General features: G+C 35.3%; 1 protein-coding gene across 4 annotated transcripts in view; it reads right to left on the bottom strand.

Moving 5' to 3' along the window:
- Positions 1-789: 789 nt before the first annotated feature.
- Positions 790-16,869, bottom strand: part of LOC149807526 (proteasome assembly chaperone 4-like) — a 95,553-nt gene continuing 79,473 nt past the window's right edge. Inside the window, exons 1-2 of one of the 4 annotated variants that reach the window (XM_089967446.1) lie at positions 8,546-8,639; positions 790-1,915 (exon numbers count right to left, since the gene is read on the bottom strand). In XM_089967446.1, the coding sequence (XP_089823572.1) occupies positions 1,512-1,892 (381 nt within the window). In that variant the 5' untranslated portion in view covers positions 1,893-1,915; positions 8,546-8,639 and the 3' untranslated portion in view covers positions 790-1,511. Of the gene's footprint in view, positions 1,916-8,156; positions 8,277-8,490; positions 8,640-16,869 lie in introns of those variants that run through there. The other 3 variants (XM_089967451.1, XM_089967435.1, XM_089967442.1) reach the window with 3 other exon arrangements.

Genomic DNA, 16,869 nt, shown 5'->3' with positions numbered 1-16,869 from the left:
GGTTCTTCCTCCACCAGTTATACTGGCAGCCATGTATAGCCTATCATGTGCTGAAAATATGGCACTAAACCCTAGAACAACATATATGATAATATTATAATATATCTTGTACATTTATTCAGGATCCCATCGCAGATCGGTATTTCGTTACCAATATGTGATCCTTATTAAATAATCCTATTATTGGTATTATTACTTTTTAATCAACTTCACACACATAATGGTTCATTAGTATGTATAATGGGTTCACTAAATAAAAATAATGTTGGTCCTTACAATAGTGACCATCACATAGCATACATAATCATTTAATTCAGTTTCATTGTTCTATATCTAAAATTTTCAGTTTTTAAATTTGTTGAAGATGCCTGAAGTTCAGTTACACTCATATATATATAATGTATGTGTGTATACATTGAAATGTTACAAGTAACATTTATTTTCTTCAAATTCAAAATATACATACTCATAGCCATTAAAGTGTATTTATTAAATCTTCCTGGCTCTTTAGAAAATTTCCAGTGCCAACAAAACAAGTAAACAAGACCAAGGTAACTACGGTAATTCTTTTCAACCAAAATGTTACAATATTATTTCTGGTTACTTCTTTATTTCATCTTGTCTGAATTGACCACCGGTTCTAAAAACCATAATTTTTGTTTAATCAAAATTAACAATCAAACTACATCTAGAATCATATGTGTGCGAGTTATTAATACATTACTGTGTACCCTCAATATTCTCTGAAAACAAAACAAAACTGTCAGCAAATAGTAACATAAAATAAAATATTTTGTTCAGCTTTATTCCCATATATTATGTGGATTTTAATTATATTTCTACTCCCTGAAAAGAGGATTTAAAAAGTATCACCTTGAATAAGACCAACTCCATTTTCAAACAAGGCACTTTAAGACACCATGTATAAACGTCATTTGACTACACTGTACCTGGAGGTAAGAATACTGAACATATTACCATGTGCTTATTTTCTAAAACTTTAAACCACATGTAATTTAGGTAAACACCAAATATACACCTTTAGTATCAACAAACACTGCATGAAATAGTTTACCTAAACTGAAATATTTAGTATCTAAACAAACCGAGATAAGAACTGCAACTAAAGTTTGTAATTCTTTCTTGAAATCAATCTGATGGGTAATTATTTGTCACTTTCTATCACATAATTCAAAAGTCTTTCACTCCAACTATTTTTAATTAATTTTTAGAAAAGCAACTTAGTAGTTTAGTTGCATACCTCCATACTTTTCTGTGTAACAAGCATGTTCAGATGCAAGTACTGAATGGTGCACATAACAATACTCAACTAATTTTAACCAAATTTTTCCTGCTGAAGAAATTTAAAGAGAAAAGTTGTAATATTAGTGACAATCAAACTAAATGCACCAAATCTCTTTACTGTCCTTGCAATGTATGATCATCTTTCTTCCGATGTGAATCACTCAAGGACTTTGATGTTTCATGTACAGGAATCTGCTACTTGTGAATTAGAAATTGTCAGGATGCTGCTTCATTTCCTCTGCAACTCTCTTTTCAATAAGTGGTAACTGTATCTGATTAAAGGTTAACTCTCCACTTATAAAAACTTGCTTCCCAGTCCGTTTTGCCAATCTTGTTGCCATTGCAAGACAACCGGAGTCTGAATTTCCAAGAAGTACCGTTGAGCATGGCATTTTTCCAGAATTCATTGCAACTGTAAAGTCACCAAATTTGGCTGGGGAACTTCCAATCCAAAGCCAAAAGCTGTCTGATAATTTTAAAACTTGAAAATGCATGTAAGTATCCAGTATCTTCTCTGAAAATGTGTGGATTGCAATATTGGTTGGAGAAGGAATATTTCCACTGTCTGGTTGTTTTGTTTCCGTCATTGTTCTCCTCAAATTTGTACCACCTGCAAAAATAGCAACATTATCAAGACTATTACTGATGATAACTTTTGTTGCAAATTTAATTTAAAGACTACAAGTGGTATTAAGAACAGCAGCTTGAAATAATATTCAAAGATACATGCATCTGTTGTACAAAGATGTGTCATCTATTATAAACAAAAAGCTTCATTTTAGTTTCATATATTTTTAGTTTAATGACCAACTGTGAGTGTGTGTGTTATTAGGATTTTTAACGTAGCTTTAAAAAAAAAATGAAGTCTTAGCGCTATAATATCTGCAGTGTGGCAGTTTATAGTGATGTCTAGCACTGGAGCATCATGCCGCAGACATGTAGCATGATGTCCGACCCAGTCACATTATCCTGACACCAGGCCGACCAGTCCTAACACAAACCTCTTAATGCTGAGTGCCTAGTGAGGCAGCTGCAAGTACCATTTAACCAACTGTGAAGTACAAATTCTCAAATTTTAATACAAAATACAGGAAAAAGTTCTGGAAGAAAATTTTATTATTTAAAATGTGACTAACACCATGTTTTCTAAATTTTTTTAAAATATTTTATGTAAGAATTCAAAATAGTAGGAATCCCAAAAAGGATCCTAACATGTGTGACTGTTAAAGTTGTGGCCAATTTTAAAACTTCTCAATGTTTCATTCAGTTGAACAAACGTTTAGGTCAGAAGGATTGGTTGAAAATTTCCAATGCAGTATAAGGCGTTGATATTTACAAAGTATACAGAGATGTGATATCCAACAAGAGTCATCTCCCAAAGTGACATGTATGAATGGTGAAGGATGGATAAACAAATGTAAGAACATGTTCACAATATTGCAGCTGAAAAATTGTGAACAGCAAAAGGCTGCACCATTAAACTAATATGCGTACCAAATTACATTTAAATATATACCTGTATTAGTACAATAAACAGTTCTGCCCATGGATGGATTAACGAATAATGGTATTGTTGTTTTTAACACATTAGCTATAGTAGGCAGATGAAATGAGGGCTAATTGTTTTCCCAAGGAGACACTGAGACAGCCAACCAGGGCTGGCATGAGCAGGTATCAAACCTGAAACTCCTGAACTGTGAAGCAGGATACTCTACCAACTGAGCAACTGTGTCTGGTGACACTTCAACAAACATGAAAACATTTTGTCATGATGTTTCTATAAACTTTTTCCAATTCCAGCTGTGCAGTTTTTGAGATGAAGCCATTTGAAGCTTTTTCTGTCATTTTTGTAATTATGTCCTTATTTGATGCAAATGTGCATCATATTTATGAATTTGAAAGACCTTCATGCAATGATGATTTCCATGAACTTTCATCCTTTAGTAATGCAGTCTTTTTTGACTGAATCAGCATCACCTGAACAAATCTCAAAAACCAACATGTCACAATAATAAACATAAAAGTAGTCATATATATCCTGTTATGTATATTTAACTTGTGATGGCTTTTGTCCATGATTATATGTTATATACCTTTAGTTTGTATTGTGTTGATTGACCTTTATTTATAACTGAGAGTAGGAGTTGGACCTACATGTCTAATGTCATGCAGAGTAAATATGTTTACTTGATTCTGAGATTTAGATGCAACGTTGATACTGACCCTAGAAGATTCCAGATATCAATTTTTTTTTACAGTTTGATAGAAATTTCCATTAAGAAAATGGTTAGTGTGACAAAGGTCAAGTGGAGATTTATATATAAAATGTTTATAACATTCATTTGTTCAGGAAATGAACTTGTAACCCTCATCCTGGCCCTCAGACTGTGTCATATAAAGGTAAAGGTCAACAAAAATTCTTCATTCTATACTTTAACATCAAACATAGTGAAATCAATTTATTTTGACATTCAGTTAATATCTGAGAATATTTATTTAACTTCTTCCCTGGATATACAAAGTGCTCTTTGAACGTAGGACTAAATTACTATTCTAGGATTATCTTGAATTCATTCAAGGACATTTTGGATTATGTCATTGTAATACATCATGACCGTTAAAACATCCCCACCTTTGAGGCTATTAGTACATCGGCACATTCAAAATTGGAATTATTTTGATCACCACTGAAATTTATTTTGGAACTCTATGCATTTGGACATGCAACACGACTTTTAAGACTTTCTTGGATTTAGTTGAAAATAATATAACTTCTTTTTAAATTTTCACTTTGTATTCTAGAAAATAAATTATTTCTTGAACTACAAAATATGATGGTTTTTGTTCTTTTCTGTTACTTAGTTTAAGACCATAGAGTCATAACAATATACACACACAAACAAAGAATTTATTTTATTTCATGTTTTTATCTTTACTGTTGAAATACATGTAATGCAATTTCTTGCATTAAATATGACATCATTGTTACAACTTATATATTCTTCCATAAGCATCTTATTTTTCAGAATACAAAAAAAGGTTTAAAAAAAGCATAAAGTGTTAAATAAATCTTAGTCCAGATATATCATGAGAAGTGGTTATTGTATTGCCAGTGAATGGTGAGATGTGTAGTAGGGATCACTTTTTGGTGGTTAGAGTGATGTCAACAACACTGAGATTTAGAGCGGCAATAGTTTCAAGAAAGTCATGGATTTTCTACACTGGTAAAATAATTTACAATTTCATTATTTTTTTATATAGGTCAAAGGCCTATAGCACAAATAAGTACACACTGATGCAAAAACCAGTTACATATTGAAAATATGATATGATTAGAAGGTTGACTAAATGCAAAATAAACAAATCATAGATTACATAAAAAGGACCCTCATTTAGCAAAACTGCAATGTCAAAATTCAAACAACATTTTACACACCAGCCTTTACAGCAGTTTCAATACGAGTTGCCAGTACCAGTATGTAAAATAGTCCTGAAAATTTGATCTCCAATTGCAAGGTGTTGATCTTGCCAGTGCCGTGTTCTTGCTAGATCCTAAGGACATTTTGCAGTAGGACCTTACGACACAGTACCCGATTGTGGTGGCAGTATGACATTGTTATTTCCCATCATAAATATTGGGATCAACATCTTAAACTGCAGGACTTGAATATACATGTATTGTTAAAAATTCTCTGATTATTTTGAAATACTCTTCTTCAGAACAGGTGGGAAACCATTGTCCTTTGAAGACTCCATATGCATATCAACTTTTTATGACTATGCTACATACAATACAGGGCATTTGGATACTAACCTAAAGTCCCCATGGATGATTTCAGAACTACTTGACCTATAGCAGAGTCAGTCCACTAACACTTTTCACCATTAGATACATGGCCCATCAACCCATTATGTATACAATAGTAATGTGGACATAAGATCCTTTGTCAATGGTAATTTCATAGTTTCTTTACATAAAATCTTTGAATGTTTCTTTTTGATCACTACAACTGTGTATGACTTTTGGTATCCAGTTATTGTAAAAGTAATACTGATTATGTAGACATTCAGTACAAACTATTTACTACAATTTGATTATACTTACCTTAAAATGAAGAAGAATGACTTTATTTCAAGTCTCATAGATACATATTCCTTGGACGATCATTATATACATGACCAGAGAAATACATATGGCAAAATTAATGTTAAAGTATATTTTTGGACAATGTCATCCTAAAGATGTTATCCAGGAAAAACAGGATTCAATGTCATGTGCCATGATGTCACATCGATAGTTGCATACGTTTTAAGGAATAAAAATAATAAAAATATCCTGACGCTAGTTATGGTAGACCTGACATCATTTCTTGACCCATATAGTACCTAGTTCCCTCTATGCTGTGCGCATGCATGGCCGTGCATCTGCTTAGACAACCCCATGCATCGCAATTGACAAAGATCAAAATATTTTGCTCAAGTCACCGTAATGCTTGCACAATGCAGCGCTCATATCTACCATTCGCTTAGAGGGAACGTTTCTAGTAACCATTATAAAAGTCTATAGTGATAAATAATTTTCATCTTTATGTTTTTTGATGACATTAAAGTCACAGAGCATTCAACAATCTGGATAAAACTGACTTGGTAAAGATACAGTAGCATTAACTTACAGAACAGCAATAAACATAGAACTAAATCTGAGTAAACATGCCTACGTGACAACATTGACATGTGCCTTAATTAAGGTTTTCTTAGTGCAGTAAGACAGAATAAACAATATGCTGAAAGTGTGTGAAGATGTTAATTAAATTCTCCTTTTAAACTTCATACAAATTACTGAATAATTGTGAGAATATTTTGCAAAGACACTATATTTGTTATATTTTCATAGCAAAAATAACGCAAGCTCACAGTTCAGAATTCCTAGGTCCATGTCTGCCAAACTTGAAAGGAAAATGGTGTTTATTGCCATATTTATTAATTCCATTTCCATAGTAGAAACATATCAAAACCAGCACATACCAATAAATTAATGTAATAATTTTTATTTATATTGAATATAATCAACCAAAACCTTTTCTTGACCAATTGATACCTGTGAATCTAGTTATCTTTCAATTTATAAATTTATACAATCAATACAAAAGGATTGAATTCTATTTGATCAAAGACTGATTTCAAGTAAGTTTTAGAAAAGTATTTTTTCCACATAAACAGCTACAAACAAAATTATTGAGCAAAAGATAATGTATGTCATTGTGAATAATATTTAATATCAAAATATTATTGCAATATAAATATATTACAAACTCTGTACAGCCATAAGTTACAGGAATCAAAAGCAGGTGCATGGTATTGTTCAGTTATAACTCGGACAGTGGTCACTATACATAATGGAGTGCTATGGTATTTCAGGTCTTAAAGTCAGAGATCAATAAATGAGTAAATAAAGACACTAACCTTATTATATATGTCAATTTGATGTTCTTTGCTCATTTTAACATACATTTAATTTCCATTTTAAATCAAATGATTGTGGGAAATGTTCAATAAACAGATGCCATGTAGATTACAGGTTATGCAAGGGACATTACTCTGATATTGCGGTAATACCGAAAAATATATTTACGAACACATATACATGTCCTAATGTTAGGATCTTGATATATATGGCACACAAATTGTAAATCAATTTGAAAATCAGATTTTATTTCAATGGCTCTCATTCTGTCACCTGTACCCTCCAACAACAGAAACTAATCTGAGAGATTGTCAGTGAGAATGGCACACCCCAACATGAAAATGAGTGTATATGTTGACCACAGACTGTTTAAATAAAACCAAGTGTTACAATGAAAAGTAATAAATCATAAACAAGAAAGATTTTAAGTCAACACCTGTCAAATGTGAAAGCTACCAGAAAACAACAACATGAACATCTTTCATATTTTGACTCTTTTTTGCTACCATGGATTTGATCTCTTGCTTCTTGACAAATATGGTAATTATGCGAACTGATTCTTGCAAAAAATCATTGGACATTATCTGGCAACAAACTGGTTAACCAATTTGTTACAGTCATACCAATTTTAAGAAAATATAGATTTTATTTGTGAACATGGGGTAACTGATGGGTGCATTTTTAAAATAGTGTACTCATTAGCAATTCCAACATTTTCCTGAAATAAAACTGGTAATGCAGAACTAGTAACTTATGATCATCCCAGGTATTTAAGAATAAGCACTAAATAGGCAGCAGTATGCAGAAAATTAATGAAAACCTTGAATATGGTGGTAGCAAAGATATATATATATATATATATATATATATATATATATATATATATATATATATATATAAACCTACAATGTGAGATATAAACCTGATATGTATGTTTTGGACATCAATAAATATCAGGGTTGATATCTTGCATTGTACGCCAACAAGCTCTTTAAGAACAGTACGAGAGAATATATCAACATCATTTCTTACCCAAACTTTGCTAAAATAATTAACATTTCCAAAGTAATATCTCTGAATCTGAATGTGTACAGTGCAGAGCCAGATACGGCATACATTTGCACTGGATGAGAGAGACAACTAAAAAGTTAGTAGTATTGTTCAAGACATTACTTTATGCTCTCCACTGATTTTTCTCAAATAAAACTGTCGCTCAGATGATTCCGGTTCACAATTGCTTTAAGAAAGAAAATTTCTAAATTGTTCTCATATACGTTAACTACAAAACATCTATTTGTCTTAATGGTTATAAAAAATATATTTGGTGAGAGCGCCGGCTCTAACCCCTAACTGTAACAGAAGTACATTTCTGAAAAGGTGAAAGTACCCGGGAACAGCTTAAGTGCGTCTAAACAGGGTAGTCCGGGATGCATAATTTGTATGGACCGAATCTATAACTCGCCGACCTTGTTATGGTCTGACTCGGAATAGGCCGAGCACATGTATGTTGGGCCCAAATCTCTCTACTGAATGATTAGACGGACCACAGGGGCTCGTTACAAAGAAAATCAAGTGATGGGGGTTCTAACCTGTAATAATATAACAGTGTTATATTACTACAGGTTAGAACCCCCATCCTTGATTTTCTTTGTAACAAGCCCCTGTGGACGGATCGTGAAACAAGTTTTAGAACAAATAAAAGAGACACTAGCTTATAATACTTTGATTGGAAACAGCAGATAGCAATGTTCTCCTTTCGTAGTTTAACTATTTTACCGTGAACTGAGTGAAGTTATCCTCGAAAACACACAACTGTGTGATTTTCACATCAGACTCACGAAAAGCTTAATCGTGCAAATTGTTCATGCACAGATAGCCTGGGTGATTGAGACGGTGCTTTATTCTTAAAACGGTGCGGATGCCATCTTATGCCATTACAGATTCGTCCGTTTGAATCATATCATCCTGTCTATTGATAAAATTATCAGGAAAAAACAAAATCATCAAAATAAATTAAGTCACTAGCAAACGAACGAAGTAAATATACTGTCAAGAAAAGGGACAATGACCAATGCAATATGTAACCGGGGCGCCTACTGAATGGGGGAAATCCCGGGCAGGAGACAGGTGCCCCACCCTTATGTGCGGGCGCCCATGATCTGTAAACGTGCAAAGGGAGTTTCATCCTTTATCTACTATAAGTTTATGCGTTAACTTTTATCAGAAGTTTACAAACATTTAATTCTTCATCGAATGCCCATGTCTCAAAACTAAACATATATTTACTGATAACGATATTGTAATACTTATAGTAATGCATCTATATCGATTCAAAACGTGAAACAAACGCAAAATATGTCTGCACTGTGTATGCAGATTATTCTATATATTTATTTAGTTTCGAGTATTTCATTCTTACCTTACTAAATTTACTCATTTAGATCAATCTTTGATTCTGAATAACACCATGTTGACATATATGATATATGGATGTGTATTGTCTTTGCTTATATATACACTGCTGTCGGGCATTTCTGCGCACCTAAATTTTTCGTTTCCAGTATTGAAGCAAAACGCATAGTGAAATCGAGCGATCGACAAAAATAAAATACACCAATGCTTTTCATTTGAAAAGATGTAATAGTCACCAGAATATTCTGTTCAAAATAATATTCATTTTGGACACGGCATACTACCCCCGTTTTCCTGACTAGCGATATGTCGGCCTATTCTGCGCATAGCTTTGAAAAGATGTAATGTTTATCCATCTTGCTATTGAAATTAAATAAATTACTTTGGACTGTTTCTGTCAGCAGTTCAGTCGAGTAATTAGGTCAGGTTTATAGCTAGTTTTACAAAATTCAACGTAAAAATGCCAATAAATGGCAAGAAATATTAAACAAACTAAACCGATCTTGTAAAAAGTTAGTAAAGTTCAACATTTTATGAAAAATAAGCTATTACGTGGAAGAGAAAAAACAATGAATAGGACGTAATGTGTTTACGACGTCTTGCTGATGGTGAAAAATTACTATAGAATTTAGAAACAGACTATACGCCGGAGAATTTGTTGAGACTTTATGTTCTAGCGGCAATTAGACACGTTGGGTTACGGGTAGCTAACGATTTTGTACGTGTGGGAAAACTTCTTGCAAAATTGGTTGTTGTTGTTGGGTTTAACGTCATTTTCAGCACACGATAAGCTATACATGCCTTCCAGTATTAATGTTGGAGGAAGAACCTGGGAAAACCCGGGAAAGAACCACCGACACACTGCAAAATTGGAAACTTGGATTAAAATAGTTTTGTTTTAAGGTACACATTTCCATCTTTTATATAATGAATTTATTTGTATGATTCTAAAAGATGCATAGTAAATCGAATTTTCTGGGTTACAGGTTCAAGACGGTCATGGAATGGGTCTTTACGTTTGCCATTTAGAAATCATACTTGTATGTGCATTTCGAGCCTGAATGTGGGATATTTATGCACACTTAATGAATATCACTTTTCCTAAATAATGTACGATTCTTCTTTCTGGATACAAAATGGATTTTTGACCCAAAATAGCACGTGATAAAATTTTTACAGAAATGACGTATCGTTGCGCAGAATAGGCCGACATGGCGGTGTGTGTGTGTGTGTGTGTGTGTGTACTTTCGATTATGTGTCCATAAACTATATAACAGAAGAAGCAAAGCCAATAAGTCAAGAAGTTTTGTAAAATTCAACAAATAATTTATTTTCCGTGAATACGAAGTGGAGATTTAAAAAGAACTTGCAATACTGAGAATTAAATCCCAGATAATCCTTAAAGTTATATTACAAATCCAAAAGTACAGAGTCTTCCGAATGAACTCCAGACCGGAATGGGCTGTTGTACCAAATGTCTTCAATGTCGATGTATCACAATGATATAATCGAGAAGATCTCTGAATCAATTCATAATAAACCCAAAACAGTGTTTTAGCCCAAATAGTAGTAAGGTGGGCCACTTTACCGTCAAGGGGAATTAGCATTACAAGACCCCTTGGGCAACTCTAGCGTCAAGGGAAAATTAACATGGAGAAAAATCGTGGGTCAGATTAGCGTCAAGGGAAATTTAACATGGCGAAAAATCGTGGGTCACTCTAGCGACAAGGGGAATTTAACATGGAACTATAGTGTGGGTCTGTCTAGCGACAAGGGGAAATTAACATGGGAATAGAGTTTGGGTTTGTCTAGGGACAAGGGGAATTGAATATGGGATTTTTTTTTTAAATTTAAATTTAAATTTAAATTTAAAAAAAGGGGTAGGCAATGGAAAGGCTATCTCTTTTCGAGAAATATGGCTGGCCCTGAAAAGGGCCTTTGGCTTTCTTCTGCTTCTTCTTCTATTTCCTCCATTTTCTCATCCACCACCTAATCTTTCCCAAAATTCCTTTGTTCTTCCTTTTTTCTTTTTCTGGTAACCAGTCTGGGTGACCCATAGCCCTGAACTTCTCTTGTATCTTGATCCAATTGTTGTTGAGTTTGTCAAAGGCCTCTTTTTTCTTTAAGTTTTCTTTCTCCTTTCGTTCTTTATTCCACTTGTCTTTGATCTTTTTCACTTCTTCGTCCATTACTTTTCTCATAAGTTGTTCCGATTTCTTAAGCTGGTCTAGGCCTTTTTTGACAAAGGACCACTCTGTCCATTCCATTACGTCTTCCAAAAACCACCTGACTTCTATCACATTATCCATGGCTTCCTTTAAGTGACCAATCTTTACATACTCTGGATCTGTAAAGCCTCTTAGTCTTTTTACTTCTTCTTCTATCATCTCTGCCACCAGATCCATGGCTAATTTTAGGTTTGTCACTTGCCTTCTTACAAACTCCCTGGTTACTTCATACTTCCATTCTCGTTCAATCCTTTCCACTGCATAAGCTCCATCCACCATCCAGTACCAAATGTCTTTCAACTGGTTAAACAATTCTGTTACAGCTACCATCTTCCTTGTATCTTATTCCGTAGAATGGTTTGAACGACGAATACTGTGGGTTCTTATACGAAAAGCGCGGACGTGAAGGAAAACATCCCCCTAAAACATAAAATTGATATTACCTAGATCATGACCTAACATCGTGCAGACGTGAAAGAAAACATCCCTACTTTTCTCATTTCATATAATATACTATCCACATAAGTGAAGCAACAATAAACAAACCCCAAATCTACTATTTACACACGCAAATCATTAAAACAAAATCCATAATCTACTATCCACACAATCTTACGTGAGCGCTTACAAAACCCTAACTATGCTCTCCACATACGCTAAGAAACAATAAACAAAATCCATAATCTACTATCCACACAATCGTACGTGAGCGGTTACAAAACCCAAACTATACTCTCCACATACGCTAAGAACAATAAACAAATCCATAATCTAATATCCACACAATCGTACGTGAGCGCTTACAGAACCCTAACTATACTCTTCACATACGCTAAGAAACAATAAACAAATCCATAATCTAATATCCACACAATCATACGTGAGCGCTTACAGAACCCTAACTATACTGTTCACATACGCTAAGAAACAATAAACAAAATCCATAATCTACTATCCACACAATCGTACGTGAGCGCTTACAGAACCCTAACTATACTCTCCACCTACGCTAAGAAACAATAAAGAAACCCATAATCTACTATTCACACAAACATACCTTAGCTCTTACAAGCACCAACACACAAACACATACCCTCACACTATCTTAAAAAAGAGTTAGTGTTTATATTCACACTACTCTACCTACACATTGGCAAATCGATAGTTATTTCTTTTCTAGAGTATTGGGTAGCCCTTAAAAGGGCTGTTTTTTTTTAACTCCAGATGCACCTATCTAATGGTTGCACCTTCCTGGCCTGGCGCCACACACGCATCTTCTTCCCCAGTCTCCTTTCACCTTTCTTCTGGGGAGCGCAGAGGGAGGATGATTCGCTTCAACACCCCAATCCTCTGTCTCGGGAATATTGTACGACATCCTCTCTTCTAGTTTCTTTTCCTCCTCTTCCCTCTATCTTCTCTCCTCCTCTTCGTTCTTCATTCTTTCCTCTTCTACTATAGCCTCCGCGGCCAGTTCATTTAACAGGCGCCAGATATATTCCAGATGTATCTGGAGTTCAAGAAGTTTGCTTATTCTGCTATTCATTCTTGTGTTGATCAATCAACAAGGGTAGCTAGACTGCCCAGCGAGTTTCAATTTATAGTGAAAGCGCGGACGTGATGGAAAACATCCCCCTAAAAACATAAAATTGATCTTACCTAGATCATAACCAAAAAACAACAACGCGCGGACCTAAAAGAAACACTCACTCACTTTTTTATTCTACCCATCACTATTTTAAAATTTTTTATAAATCACTTCAATTGACTATCCACATACTCAAAGCAATCCAATCTAACCCCTAAATCTACCCCTCAAACACCAAATAAAGACATCATTTTAATCTACTATCCACACCAACGTACTTGATCACTTACAAACACACAAACTCACAAACACATACCCTCACATTTTTTAAAAAGAGTTAGTGTTTATTTTCACACTACTCTACCTACACACATTGGCAAATCGATCGTTATTTCTTTTCTAGAGTATTTGGGTAGCCCTGAAAAGGGCTGTTTTTTTTTGTTTGCTATGGCATTCTTTTTAGTTTCTAAGAATGCGATGTCCTCTGAGGATAGACTTTCTGGCGATAGGTCTGCTTCTTCGGAAAGAGAAGAAGAACTCTTTGGTGTCGATACGACAGTCGACAAAGCCTCGGTCAGCTTCAGGTTGCTACTGCTGCTCTTGTTGTTGTTGTTGCTGATGTCTCTGAAGTCTGTACTTCTCTGTCCATTCTTCTTTTTCCCTGTTCATTTCTTCTCTGAAGAGCTCTTCTATCAGGTCTTCAGTGATTTTTAACATTCTCACATTCTCTATTTCTTCTGGCTTCGGTATCAGACTGTGTCTGACCCTATGCAAATTCACGTAGGCTTCGTTGAGCTTAGCTAGTTTGGAGCACATCTTCTTAGGAGGATGAGTCGACAATGGATGGTTAGACTGGAAACAACCCCGGTTCTTAAAGTCAAAGCGCGGACGTGAAGGAAAACATCCCCCACACGGTTTTCGAGCCGCAACGTTCAGTGAGTGTTATGGGAGGGATAGTAAGAAATGAAAGAGCATCAATCCAACATTCTTATAGCTAAACAAAAGACAAAGGCATTTTTTTTCAAAACACAACATTTTTTATTCAAAAATCACTTAACACTAAACAACAACTCTAACATTTTTAACAATAATCCAACAATATAACATCAAACAATTTTTTCAAAACACAACATTTTTTATTCAAAAATCACTTAACACTAAACAACAACAACTCTAACATTTTTTAACAATAATCCAACACTAAAAGTTTCTCCACTAGGTAAAGAGGGATAACAGTCTTCCATGGTTTCTAGTAATCTAGGATGACTTCTCTCAAACAGTTGATTTATATGGTATTATCGAATTCTGCATACAGGATGACGTTCACCGTTTCATCAGGGTTTCGGTCTTTAAACTGAATTTCCACACGAATCTGGCCGGATTTTATAGGGTGGAAATGTCCCTCGTCGCTGCCTTGGTCTGGAGTGAAATCGAAAGCCCACAAAGCGTAGCCTCCTGCATAATCCTCGTACGTAATACCGTGACTGGTATTGGTTTCTAACTGTCCGGTGGCTTCGTACAGGGACAAGAACGATCTCAAGTAATTCTTCTTGGTAAAGTCAGGTTCAAACGGTCGGGTACACAAGGTTTTGCCATCGCGACTGACTTCGATTTTGGACACGCCAAAGTGTTGAAAGTAGAAAGGATTTTTTTCGGCAGCTCCGTTGAAGGCTGTATTCTCGACGATACCAACGATCAAACGTTTGGGTAACTGTCCTTGGAACAGATGATCTTCGATCATGGATCGCTGTCCCTTGGGAATGGTGAAGGTTTTCACTTCCACGCGTCGTATGGGATACTTGGCAGTCGTTCTGCTCAACGTCTGACTGATGTCGTTTCCCACTTTAGGTAACACTTCCACACGGCTTACGTAGAGTCTGGCTTCTAGGATTTTGGTTTTGTAACCGTCACTATCAGCCATCAAATGGAAAGCGGCACTGCTACGATTCAGTCTCAGGCGGACATCCACCCCGTTCAGCAAATACTTTTCTTGCAACCACATGTCCAAATGCAAACGATCCATCAGTTCTAAACTTGTGTCGGCTCCCGTGATTCTCTTTCTTCATTCTAGAAATCCATCATTGTTGTCTTTCTTTTCATCAGTTTCCAATATTTCAAACTTGGTAGGTTCGTCAGCTTCCCATACCACACAGGCATTGAGATGAGTGTTCTTGGCATCTATTCCGTACGTCAAGAGATTTTCCAGGTAGGCACGATAAGGGTAAGTATCCATGCTGCTACTGACCAGTTTGTTATTCAAGTACAAGTCCACTCCACTGAACAAGGAATGCATGAAATTGTTGACGGGAGCTACTGCTTCATCGTCTATAGCACGTCCAGTCTTATCTAGAATTTTGACTTTCAGGTACAAGTCCTTAAACGATGGGTAATTCGCTTTTCTTCATCATGCTCATTCTCAGGTTCATGTCTCCGCCCAACATGTCATACAATTCAGGACAAAATAAAATGGACAGGATTTTACTCCGTTCAAATTTCATCAAGAAGCGACGAGCTGTTTTGTGGTACTCCATGGTGACACTTTTGTTAACATGCTCCAAAGCTTTCAGAAACACGGCATTAAACCTGGAGGCTATGGTGCTGACCAAATGTTGACCACTAAAATAATAGCCTGGGGAAATGAACAAGTGATAGGTGGTGTACTTTTGTGTACGGGTTTTCTTGTCATATGTGGGGGTGGGGTGGTTGTCTAGGGGTGGGGTTCTTCTTATAGCCTTTAACGAGTTATGAGAAGTTCCCCTGGTCCTTATTCAGAAGGTTAATTCTGGACACTATATTATTTATTGACTAAATATATTTATGGCTACGAGCCCCCAGTCAGCAATGCCGACAGTTAAATTAAAAGAAATACAAAGATGAAATTTAAACAATAACAATTTAATAAATGAAATTTAAAAGAATTTAAAGTAATCAATGTCTCTCTTTCACCCAATGATCCCTTTGATCATCATTTAAGTTCACAGTGTGAGGAGATTTTTCCCTTCTTGAGTGCTACTCATCTAAATCTCTTCGTTCCCTTGTCTGTCTCTCCTTTCGTGATCTCCACTTCCGCTTCCTCTTCTATAATCCTTGTTCCTTGCCGTTATCTTGACTTCCGGTTCCTCTTCTAGTATCCGGAACCCTTGACGGTATCCCTTGAGGTCACCCGAAATTCACTCGGTATCTCTCACCGTCACCCGAAATTCTCTGAACTTCTCTCGTCCCCCGAAATTCTCTGAAATTCTTTCGTCCCCCGAAAGCTTCCTGTTGAAAGGTATAATGCATTAGCATAGGGTTATAAAAATCTTCCCTCACACTACGTCACTGAAATGAACCATCAGTTTAAGGCGGGACATTTGGGTCGCGCATGCGCACACATCGAAATTCCCATACACTTCCGCCGCTTACAAAAATGGCGCCATAACACAATCACACAAAGGATTCAAATATCTACATACTGAGCCCTATCAGTATATACATACAAAATATTTCAAATATGATTGTACTAAAATATTACTACGATTAGTAATATGACTATCTATATATTTATATATATTTATATATATTTCCTACACAAGCGTACCAAATCCACAATATTCACATTCAAAGGGTGATAAACGGCAACCCGTTACTCAATGGCAAAAAAAACAAATTTCTTGTCTACCAAAATATAACTACGCAAAGAATTACAATATTAATTCTTATAGCGGCTAGCGAGCAATACAATTCTTCACAAATACAAATCGTCCTTTCAAAAGGGCGTAATCGTAATAATCCACGAAATAATATGTACACATATTACTAGCGAAAGAAGAGAACATTTTCGCCTCACCAATAAGGTGTACATAGTAACATTATGAATAATGATGCAACGAATC

This window comes from Sinohyriopsis cumingii, chromosome 1 (genome assembly GCF_028554795.1).
Source record: "Sinohyriopsis cumingii isolate HCF-2022 chromosome 1, ASM2855479v2, whole genome shotgun sequence".
Taxonomy (NCBI): domain Eukaryota; kingdom Metazoa; phylum Mollusca; class Bivalvia; order Unionida; family Unionidae; genus Sinohyriopsis; species Sinohyriopsis cumingii.
The sequence above is the reverse complement of the archived record's forward strand: the minus strand, read 5'-3'. Positions and strand labels throughout refer to the sequence as shown.